General features: G+C 58.4%; 1 protein-coding gene across 1 annotated transcript; it reads right to left on the bottom strand.

Annotated features, from left to right (window-relative positions):
- Positions 1 to 1272: 1272 nt before the first annotated feature.
- TRIM45 (tripartite motif containing 45) lies at positions 1273 to 9553 on the bottom strand. Its single transcript, XM_078624639.1, has 7 exons — positions 9371 to 9553; positions 8190 to 8368; positions 7331 to 7661; positions 6257 to 6386; positions 4296 to 4410; positions 2473 to 2650; positions 1273 to 1581 (listed from the first exon to the last, which is right to left on the bottom strand). The coding sequence occupies exons 1-7, from the start codon at positions 9519 to 9521 to the stop codon at positions 1301 to 1303; spliced, it is 1365 nt and encodes a 454-aa protein (XP_078480765.1). The 5' UTR covers positions 9522 to 9553; the 3' UTR covers positions 1273 to 1300.
- Positions 9554 to 11225: the final 1672 nt, after the last annotated feature.

Genomic DNA, 11225 nt, shown 5'->3' on the forward strand with positions numbered 1-11225 from the left:
GAGTGGAGTGAGATGAGAGGGGAGAGGCAGGAGAGTGCGTGGAGGGGAGTAGAGTGAGATGAGAGGAGAGAGACGAGAGAGGGCGACACTTGGGGTCGTGCTTGTGACTTTATTAGCAAAACAGAGAGAGCACGCATCGTATAGGAAAACCGCTAAATACAGAGCGAGGGAATGGGGGGGCTAATGTGGAACAACATCAACAACATCCAGGCCAACAGGCACAACTCTAGATATGGTGGTATAGAATAAGGTACACACACACACACCACACACACACCACACACACCACACCACACACACCACATACACACCACACACACCACACACATCACAGTAAGTGGGTGAGTGGGGGAGTGGGTGGGTGGGGGAGTGGGTGGGTGGGGAAGTGGGTGGGTGGGGGTGTGGGTGGGTGGGGGAGTGGGTGGGTGGGGGAGTGGGTGGGTGGGGCAGTGAGTGGGTGGGTGGTGGAGTGGGTGGGTGGGGGAGTGAGTGGGGGAGTGAGTGGGTGGGTGGGGGAGTGGGTGGTGAGTGAGTGTGGTCACTGTGTCACTGTGTGTATGTGTGCGTCACCGTGTGTGACTGTCACTGTGTGTGTGTCGCTGTGTGTGTGTGTGTCACTGTGTGTGTGTGTCACTATGTGTGTGTGTCACTGTGTGTCACTGTGTGTCACTGTGTGTGTGTCACTGTGTGTGTGTCACTGTGTGTGTCACTGTGTGTCACTGTGTGTGTGTGTCACTGTGTGTGTGTGTCACTGTGTGTGTCACACTGTGTGTGTGTGTCAAGATCGGCCTCAGTGGAGGAGGCTCGTGAAGGACGCTACTGGGCAGTTGGAGGCAGTCGCCCTCCAACAACAACGGAGGGCGGAGGAGCGACGCTCACAACAACGAGCGGAGCGCCGGGTGGCTAAAGCACAGCAAGTTGGCACAGTAGGGGGCACAGGTGGTGCATCAGCCAGTCGTCTCGGTCATCTCGGTCAGTCGACCCGTGGCACCTGGGTCTGCCCCGTGACCTCCTGCCAGCGGGCGTTCGACACTTCACGTGGCCTCAGGGTGCACATGGCCTGGCACAAGCGTCGTGGTGACGTCACCGCCACTTAGTGGCGAATGGCGGTTGTTGTTGTTGTTGTTGTGTGTCACTGTGTGTGTGTGTCACTGTGTGTGTCACTGTGTGTGTCACTGTGTGTGTGTGTCTGTGTGTGTCACTGTGTGTGTCACTGTGTGTGTGTGTCACTGTGTGTGTCGCTGTGTGTGTGTGTCACTGTGTGTGTGTGTGTCACTGTGTGTGTCACTGTGTGTGTGTGTCACACGGTGGCTGACATTGTCCCTCCCCGCTGGGGGCTTCTCTGTGTGAGTGCGGGTGGCTGCTGCTGCTGCTGCGGCGGTGGCGGTGGTGGTTGTGCACCAGCGCGTTGAGGGTGGTGAGCGTGGTGAGGGTGGTGAGCGTGGTGAGGCTGGTGAGGGTGGTGAGGCTGGTGAGGGGAGGGGCGGCACTCAGCAGCGGAGCGCGACGGGTGGCCGCAGCACGACCAGTGGGGGCGGCCCGGGTGACCAGGGTGGCCGTGACCACAGCCCAGGAACCCTCCTGGCGGGGGTGAGACACGGGGGGGGGGGTGAGACACGGGAGGGGGGGGAGAGAGAAAGATCACTCGTGTCTCACCCCCCCCCCCACCCGGTGTCTCCCACGTGTCAACCCCCCCCCCCGTGTCTCACCTCCCCGTGTCTCTACTGTGTCTCACCCCCCAATGTCTCCCCCATGTCTCACCCCCCCCCCCCGTGTCTCACTCCCCCCCGTGTCTCACTCCCCTCCCATGTCTCACTCCCCCCCGTGTCTCACTCCCCTCCCGTGTCTCATATTCTTGGTTCTTTCGGTAAAGTCACGTAAAAAAAGAAATGTAATTAAAATAAAATAATATAATAAAAATTTGTTTTTTAAATAATCAAAATAAAATACAAAAGAAAATAGTAAATTGAAAATCACACTGGTCAACAAAAAAACAACATTTTTTTCTAGCCTGGACTTTTGCAGCTGTTCTAGACTAATTTCAGGGTGCTGATTCCAAATCTGATCTCAGATTTGCTCTATCACATCTCATTTTTATACTATCGGCATACCCCATTTTCATTGATTTTACCAGAAATGAACTCTGTCACTTATGATTGCAAGTTGTTGCGAGTCAGTGATTGCTTTAGTGTTAAAATACAGTGCTGTATTTTTAGGAGAGTGTGTTTATAATATCATTTTATGTAGATATCCACATTCATTTAATATTTTTCTTCTGCAGTTTTTATTGAAAATGCAATATTTAATATCTCAAAAACCTGATGTGATAGACAAAAACTGATGCCAGATTTGGAATGTCTCACCCCCCCCCCGCCGTGTCTCCCCCTGCGTCTCACTCCCCCGTGTCTCCCCCGTGTCCCCCCCCTCCCTGTGTCCCCCCCCCCCCCGTGTCCCCCCCCCCCGGTGTCTCACCCGGCATGCTGCCCCCACAGTGGCAGCGTGCGTCACGCTGCCCCCCGCTGGAGCAGAAGGAGCAGCAGTGGTACAGGCCGCGGTGGTGTCCACGCGGCGGTGGTGGTGACGACGCAGCAGCAGCAGCGGTGGTGGTGGTGGAGGTGGTGTTAGACACTCGCAGGGAGAACGGGGAGCCCTGCAGACAAAGCAGCATCAACATCATCAGTAGCATCATCATCAGTAGTAGCAGCAGTAGCAGCAGTATCATCAGTAGCAGTGGTGGTATCAGCAGCAGTAGCATCATCAGTAGCAGTAGCAGCAGCAGTAGCATCGTCAGTAGCAGTAGCAGCAGTAGCAGTGGTGGCATCAGCAGCAGTAGCATCATCAGTAGCAGTAGCAGCATCGTCAGTAGCAGTAGCAGCAGTAGCAGTATCATCAGTAGCAGTAGCATCATCAGCAGCAGTAGCAGCATCATCATCATCAGCAGTAGTGTCATCAGTAACAGTAGCAGCATCATCAGCAGCGTAATCAGTAACAGTGGTATCATCAGTAGCAGTGGTGGCATCAGCAGCAGTAGTAGCGTCATCAGCAGCAGTAGCGTCATCAGCAGCAGTAGCAGCAGCATCAGTAGCGTCATCATCATCAGCAGCAGCATCATCATCATCATCAGCAGCATCATCATCATCATCAGCAGCAGCAGCAGCAGCAGCAGCAGCAGCAGCAGCAGCATCAGTAGGGGCCATTATCGGTAGCTGTAGTGGTTGCATCGTCATCATAATCATCAGCAGCAGCATCATCAGTAGCATTGTCAGTAGTAGCAGCAGCAGCAGCATCATCAGTAGCATTGTCAGTAGTAGTAGTAGCAGCAGCATCATTAGCTGCATTGTCAGTAGTAGTAGTAGCAGCAGCATCATCAGTAGCATTGTCAGTAGTAGTAGCAACAGCAGCATCATCAGTAGCATTGTCAGTAGTAGTAGCAGCAGCAGCATCATCAGTAGCATTGTCAGTAGTAGTAGCAACAGCAGCATCATCAGTAGCATTGTCAGTAGTAGTAGCAGCAGCAGCAGCATCATCAGTAGCATTGTCAGTAGTAGTAGTAGCAGCAGCATCATCAGTAGCATTGTCAGTAGTAGTAGCAACAGCAGCATCATCAGTAGCATTGTCAGTAGTAGTAGCAGCAGCAGCATCATCAGTAGCATTGTCAGTAGTAGTAGTAGCAGCAGCATCATCAGTAGCAGTGTCAGTAGTAGTAGCAACAGCAGCATCATCAGTAGCATTATCAGTAGTAGTAGTAGCAGCAGCATCATCAGTAGCATTGTCAGTAGAAGTAGTAGCAGCAGCATCATCAGCAGCATTGTCAGTAGTAGTAGTAGCAGCAGCATCATCAGCAGCATTGTCAGTAGTAGTAGTAACAGCAGCATCATCAGCAGCATTGTCAGTAGTAGTAGTAGCAGCATCAGCATCAGTAGCATTGTCAGTAGCAGCAGCAGCAGCAGCAGCATCACCATCAGCAGGATCAGCAGCAGCACCATCATCAGTAGTAGCAGCATCAGCAGCATCAGTATCAGTAGCATTGTCAGTAGTAGCAGCAGCAGCATCATCATCAGCAGGATCAGCAGCAGCACCATCATCAGTAGCAGCAGCATCAGCACCATCATCATCAGCAGCATCATCATCAGCAGGATCAGCAGCAGCACCATTATCAGTAGCAGCAGCATTGTCAGCATCAGCAGCAGCACCATCATCAGTAGCAGGAGTGTCATCATCAACATGAGGACCGTCGCTGTTACGAGGAGTGAGCGTGGCGGTTATCAGGGACCGTGGTGGTTATGAGGAGTCACCTGGATGTGGCGTCCGCGCACCATGACGGTGATGAAGTAGCGGCCGCTCTCCGTGGCAGTGTAGGAGACGCTGAACGTCGCCCCCTGGGCACGCGTCACCTCCACCGCCAGCGCACTGCGGAAGTGGACATCACGGAGCTAGCTCGGAGATCGCTCCCCTCGTGGGTGAGTGAGTGGGTGAGTGGGTGGGTGTGTGAGTGGGTGAGTGGGGGGGTGGGTGGGTGGGGGGGTGGGTGGGTGAGTGGGTGAGCGAGTCACATGGTGAGTGAGTGACCTCCACCGCCAGCGCACTGCGGAAGTGGACATCACGGAGCTAGCTCGGAGATCGCTCCCCTCGTGGGTGGGTGAGTGGGTGGGTGGGTGGGTGGGTGAGTGGGTGGGTGGGTGAGTGGGTGGGTGAGTGGGTGGGTGAGTGGGTGAGTGGGGGGGGTGAGTGGGTGAGTGGGTGGGTGAATGGGTGAGTGGGTGGGTGAGTGGGGGAGTGAGTAAATGGGTGAGTGGGTGGGTGGGTGAGTGAGTGAGTGAGTGGGTGGGTGGGTGGGTGAGTGAGTGAGTGGGTGAGTGGGTGGGTGAGTGGGTGGGTGAGTGGGTGGGTGAGTGGGGGAGTGAGTAAATTGGTGAGTGGGTGGGTGGGTGGGTGGGTGAGTGAGTGAGTGGGTGGGTAGGTGGGGTGAGTGAGTGAGTGGGTGAGTGGGTGAGTGGGTGGGTGAGTGGGTGGGTGAGTGGGTGGGTCGGTGGGTGGGGAAGTGGGTGGGTGGGTGAGTGGGTGGGTGAGTGGGTGGGGGGGGTGGGTGGGTGGGGGGGGTGGGTGGGTGGGGGGGGTGGGTGGGTGAGTGGGTGGGGGGTGGGTGAGTGGGTGGGGGGGGTGGATGGGTGGGTGAGTGGGTGGGTCGGTGGGTGAGTGGGTGGGTGAGTGGGTGGGTCGGTGGGTGGGGAAGTGGGTGGGTGGGTGAGTGAGTGGGTGGGTGGGTGGGTGAGTGAGTGGGTGGGTGGGTGGGTGGGTGGGTGAGTGGGTGGGTGGGTGAGTGGGTGGGTGGGTGAGTGGGTGGGTGGGTGAGTGGGGGGGTGAATGGGTGGGTGAGTGGGTGGGTGGGTGGGGGGGTGGGTGAGTGGGTGGGTGGGTGAGTGGGTGGGTGGGTGGGTGGGGGGGTGGGGGGGTGGGTGGGTGGGGGGGTGGGTGGGTGAGTGGGGGGGTGGGTGGGTGGGGGGTGGGTGGGTGGGTGAGTGGGTGGGTGGGTGGGTCAGTGGGTGAGTGAGTGAGTGGGTGGGGGGGTGGGTGAGTGGGTGAGTGGGTGGGTGGGTGGGTGAGCGGGTGGGGGGGTGGGTGGGTGAGCGGGTGGGTGGGGGGGTGGGTGGGTGGGTGAGTGGGTGTGTGGGTGGTTGAGTGGGTGGGTGAGTGGGTGGGTGAGTGGGTGGGTGGGTGAGTGGGTGGGTGGGTGGGTGAGTGGGGGGGGTGAGTGGGTGGATGGGTGGGTGAGTGGGTGGGTGGGTGAGTGGGTGGGTGGGTGAGTGGGTGGGTGGGTGGGTGGGTGAGTGAGTGGGTGGGTGGGTGAGTGGGTGGGTGAGTGGGTGGGTGATAGGGTGGGTGAGTGGGTGGGTGGGTGGGTGAGTGGGTGGGTGGGTGAGTGGGTGGGTGAGTGGGTGGGTGAGTGAGTGGGTGGGTGAGTGGGTGGGTGAGTGGGTGGGTGAGTGGGTGGGTGGGTGAGTGGGTGGGTGGGTGAGTGGGTGAGTGGGTGGGTGAGTGGTTGGGTGAGTGGGTGGGTGAGTGAGTGGGTGAATGGAGCTGTCAGTGAGGTGGTGAGCGAGTGACATGGTGAGTGAGTGAGCGAGTGTAGTTGTGAGCGAGTGGTTGAGCGGGTGGGGTGAGCGATCGAGTGAGTTGGTGAGCGAGTGAGTTGGTGAGCGAGTGAGTTGGTGAGCGAGTGAGTGAAGTGGTGAGTGAGTTGGTGAGCGATCCTCACCAGCGCGTGTTCTCCCGGTGAAGAATGGTCACTTGGGGGGTGTCGTGAGTGCCAGGGATCTCTTCCCCGGCACGGTCGCCCAGACGCACCGAGAAGCCGGCACGACGGCCAGGCCGGGCGTGGTGCAGGCCTAGAGCACGCCGCAGTGAGTCACCAGCATCACCACTCACACAACCACTCAGTCAGTCAGTCAGTCACTCAGTCAGTCAGTCAGTAACTCACTCAGTTAGTCAGTCACTCAGTCAGTCAGTCACGCAGTCAGTCACTCACTCAGTCAGTCAGTCACTCAGTTAGTCACTCAGTCACTCAGTCAGTCAGTCACTCACTCAGTTAGTCACTAAGTCACTCACCCACTCACTCACCCACTCAGTCAGTCAGTCAGTCACTCAGTCACCCACTTATCTACTCAGTCAGTCACTCAGTCAGTCACTCAGTCACTCAGTCACCCACACACCCACTCAGTCAGTCAGTCAGTCAGTCACCCACTCAGTCAGTCACTCAGTCAGTCAGTCAGTCACTCAGTCAGTCAGTCACTCACTCACTCAGTCACTCAGTCAGTTACTCCAGTCACTCAGTCACCCACTCAGTCAGTCACTCACACACCTCAGTCAGTCAGTCACTCACTCACTCAGTCACTCACTTACTCAGTTACTCACTCAGTCAGTCACTCACTCAGTCACTTAGTTACACACTCAGTCACTCACTCAGTCACTCACTCACTCACTCACCCACTCAGTCAGTCACTCACTCATCCACCCACCCACCCCACCCACTCACTCACTCAGTCACTCACTCAGTCACTCACCCACTCACTCACTCAGTCACTCACTCACCCACTCACTCAGTCACTCACTCAGTTACTCACCCAATCACTCACTCACGTAGTCACCCCACCATCACCCACTCAGTCACTCACCCACCCACTCACTCACTCAATCACTCACTCACTCAGTCACCCACCCACTCACCCACCCACCCACTCACCCACCCACTCACCCCACCCACTCACCCACCCACCCACCCACTCACTCACCCACCACCCACCCCCCCACCCACCCACCCCCCCCCACTCACCGTCTCCCACTGCGCTGCAGCTCTGTGCGTGTGCCAGTGCGGGTCCCAGCGTGCCGCACAGCGGGAAGCCGTCCGCCGTGCTGCCCGCACTCTGCCTGGGCAGCAGCCTCATGGAGGCCACCATCGCCTCCACGTCCACCACCGCTCCACCTCCTCCTCCTCCACCTCCACCACCTCCACCACCACCTCCTCCTCCCGCCGCCGTAGAGGAGCGGGAGGAGCGGGAGGAGGAGGAGGTGGAGGAGGTGGAGGAGGAGGTGGTGGAGGAGGAGGTGGTGGAGGTGGGGGAAGTCACCACGCCGGGGTGGGGTGGAACGTCAGCGGCGTCCGGCTGTGACAAACGACATCCCAACGTCGTCAACGTTGTCGTCATCATCATCGTCGTCATCATCGTCATCATCATCATCGTCATCACTATCGTCATCGCTATCATCATCGCTATCATTATCGCTATCATCACCGTCATCATCATCGCTATCATCATCATCATCATCGTCATCATCATCATCATCATCGTCATCATCTTCGTCGGTCATCATCGCTATCATCGTCATCATCGTCACTATCATCATCATCATCGCTATCATTATCATCACCTCTATCATCATCATCATCATCACTAACATCATCATCATCGCTCTCATCATCATCACCATAGACTCACCTGGTGAGCCACTCCTCACCTGGTGAGCGAGCCAGGTGAGTCTGTGCGTGGCGAGCGGTGCGGTGAGCCACTCCTCACCTGGTGAGCGACCCCCCTTACCTGGTGAGCAACTCCTCACCTGGTGAGCGACCCCCTCACCTGGTGAGCCACTCCTCACCTGGTGAGCCAGCCCTCACCAGGTGAGCCAGCCCTCACCTGGTGAGCGAGCCAGGTGAGTCTGTGCGTGGCGAGCGGTGCGGTGAGCATGATGTCGACGGCGTGGCCTTCCCCGCAGGAGGTGCTCGGTGAAGGCCGACGCCGAGCGAAAGTGCCACCAGGCCGCAGCGCAGAGACGCTGAGCGGCGCTGAAGGGACGTGCGGCACAGACGCAGCTTCTAACACCGTCACCACGGCACCACAGTCACCGGCACCGGCACCGGCATGGCCACAACCACGGTGGTGGGTGGTGGTGGTGGGAGAGTGGGGGGGAGAGAGAAGGGGAGGGAGAGAAGGGGGGGAGATGGTGAGTCTAGAGTGGTGGTGGTGGTTTGGAGTAGTGGTGGTGTGGTGGAGTGGTGGTGTGGTGGTGGTGGAGTGCTGGTGGTGGGGTGGAGTGGTGGTGGAGTGGTGGTGGTGTAGAGTGTGGGTGTGTGGAGTGGTGGTGGTGATGGTGTGGTGGTGGTGGTGGTGGGGAGTGGGGGGAGAGAGAAGGGGGGGGGAGAAGGGGAGGGAGATGGTGAGTCTAGAGTGGTGGTGGAGTGGAGTAGTGGTGGTGGTGGGGTGGAGTGGTGGTGTAGTGGTGGTGGTGTAGTGTGGTGGTGGTGGAGTGGTGGTGGTGGAGTGGTGGTGGTGTAGTGTTGGTGGTGGTGGTGTAGAAGTGGTGGTGGAGTAGTGGTGGTGGTGTAGAGTGGTGGTGGAGTGGTGGTGGTGGAGTGGTGGGTGGTGTAGAGTGGTGGTGGTGGTGGAGTGGTGGTGGTGGTGGTGTAGAGTGGTGGTGGTGTAGAGTGGTGGTGGTGTAGTAGTGGTGTAGAGTGGTGGTGTTGAGTGGTGGTGTTGAGTGGTGGTGGTGTAGAGTGGTAGTGGTGTAGAGTGGTGGTGGTGTAGAGTGGTGGTGGTGTAGAGTGGTGGTGGTGTAGTAGTGGTGTAGAGTGGTGGGTGGTGTAGTAGTGGTGGTGTAGAGTGGTGGTGTAGAGTGGTGGTAGGTGTAGAGTGGTAGTAGTGTAGGATGTCCTGTGTAGGATGTCAGTGTCGAGTGGACACCTCGTCGAGTGAGTAGAGGAGCGAGTGGTAGTGTAGAGTAGTGGTAGTGTAGAGAGTGTGTGTCTGTGGTAGGGTGGTCTGTGTAGAGTGGTGTCAGTGTAGAGTGGTAGTGCAGAGTGGTGGTATAGACTGTACACCTCGTCGAGTGAGTGCAGGAGCGAGTGGTAGTGCGTGTGCACGGCCAAACTCGTATGCCCGGCGGAAGCTCTCGATGTCGTCGCGCGTTCGCTCGGCACGCTCCTCCGTCAACTCGGAGAGCTCCTGCAGCTCCCGCATGGACTCCTCCATAGCCCTCACCTGGGGTGGGACGCGGGGGAGACACGGGGGGTGAGAAGGGAGACACGGGGGGGTAGCGGGGGAGACACGGGGTGAGAAGGGAGACACGGGGGAGACACGGGGAGACACGGGGGAGACACGGGGGGGAGACACGGGGGAGACACGGGGGGTGAGAAGGGGGAGACACGGGGGACACGGGGGAAACACGGGGGAGACGCGGGGGTGAGAAGGGGGAGACACGGGGGACACCGGGGGAGACACAACGGAGGGCGGAGGAGCGATGCTCACAACAACGAGCGGAGCGCCGGGTGGCTAAAGCACAGCAAGTTGGCACAGTAGGGGGCACAGGTGGTGCAATCAGCCAGTCGTCTCAGTCAGTCGACCCGTGGCACCTGCTGGGTCTGCCCCGTGACCTGCCAGCGGGCGTTCGACACTTCACGTGGCCTCAAGGTGCACATTGCCTGGCACAAGCGTCGTGGTGACGTCACCGCCACTTAGTGGCGAATGGCGGTTGTTGTTGTTGTTGTTGATGTGTGTATAACCCCCCCACACGACCCACCCACCCACTCCACTCCACACACCCCCACACCACAAACACACCCACAGCACCCACCCCCACATACCACACCACACCACACACACCACCCCCCCACACCACACACTACACCACACCACCCACCCCTCCATACCCCTCCACACCACACAGCACACACACACCCACCACCCCTCCACACCACACCACATACCCCCCTACACCCACCCCCACACACAGCCCCCTACATCACACACAGCCCCCAACACCACCCACACCACCTACACCACACCACCCCTCCACACCACACCCACACCACCCCCCCACCCCACCCCCCCCACGCCACCCCCCCCACCCCCCCCCCATCCCCCCCACCCCCTCCCCCCCACCCACCCGTGCTGTGCCCCCTCCAGCGCTCCGCGTGCCTCCCCCGTGACCCTCCTGCCACGACGTCGGGCTGCCTCACAGCCGTGGGCCCCGTGGAGACCCCCCGGCCACGCAGCAGTCCGCGGCACGCCGGCACGGAGCAGCGCGCACATCGGTAGCGACCTCCTGCACAGCGTGCTCACGGCACCGCACCGGGCAGCGCACGAACGCGACACAGACGGGAGAGGGTCGGGGAGGAGGAGGAGGCTGGGGGGGAGGGGCCGGGGAGTCCACAGTCAGTCAGTCACTCAGTTACTCAGTCTGTCACTCAGTCAGTTCACTCACACAGTCACTCACTCAGTCACTCAGTTACTCACTCAGTCACTCACTCACTCAGTCACTCACACAGTCCACTCACTCAGTCACTCAGTTACTCACTCAGTCACTCATTCACTCACTCAGTCACTTAGTCACTCAGTTACTCACTCACTCAGTCAGTCAGTTACTCAGTCACTCAGTCAGTCAGTCACTCACTCAGTCAGTCACTCAGTCAGTCCGTCACTCACTCAGTCAGTCACTCAGTCACTCACTCAGTCACTCACTCAGTCACTCAGTCTCACACTCAGTCACTCACTCAGTCACTCAGTCACTCACTCAGTCACTCACTCAGTCACTCAGTCACTCACTCAGTCTGTCACTCAGTCAGTCACTCAGTCACTCACTCAGTCACTCAGTCAGTCACTCAGTCACTCACTCAGTCACTCAGTCAGTTACTCAGTCACTCACTCAGTTACTCACTCAGTCACTCACTCAGTCAC

Source organism: Lampetra planeri, unplaced genomic scaffold (genome assembly GCF_965212315.1).
Source record: "Lampetra planeri unplaced genomic scaffold, kcLamPlan1.2.h2 scaffold_875, whole genome shotgun sequence".
In the NCBI taxonomy this organism is placed as follows: domain Eukaryota; kingdom Metazoa; phylum Chordata; class Hyperoartia; order Petromyzontiformes; family Petromyzontidae; genus Lampetra; species Lampetra planeri.

Coding starts and splice junctions, on each gene's coding strand:
- TRIM45 (XM_078624639.1), bottom strand. CDS start 9,521: ATGGAGGAGTCCATGCGGGAGCTGCAGGAGCTCTCCGAGTTGACGGAG. Junction 8,369..9,370: donor TCCTGCACTCACTCGACGAG/GTGTACAGTCTA, acceptor TGACGGTGTTAG/AAGCTGCGTCTGTGCCGCAC. Junction 2,651..4,295: donor TGCGCGGACGCCACATCCAG/GTGACTCCTCAT, acceptor CTTTGTCTGCAG/GGCTCCCCGTTCTCCCTGCG.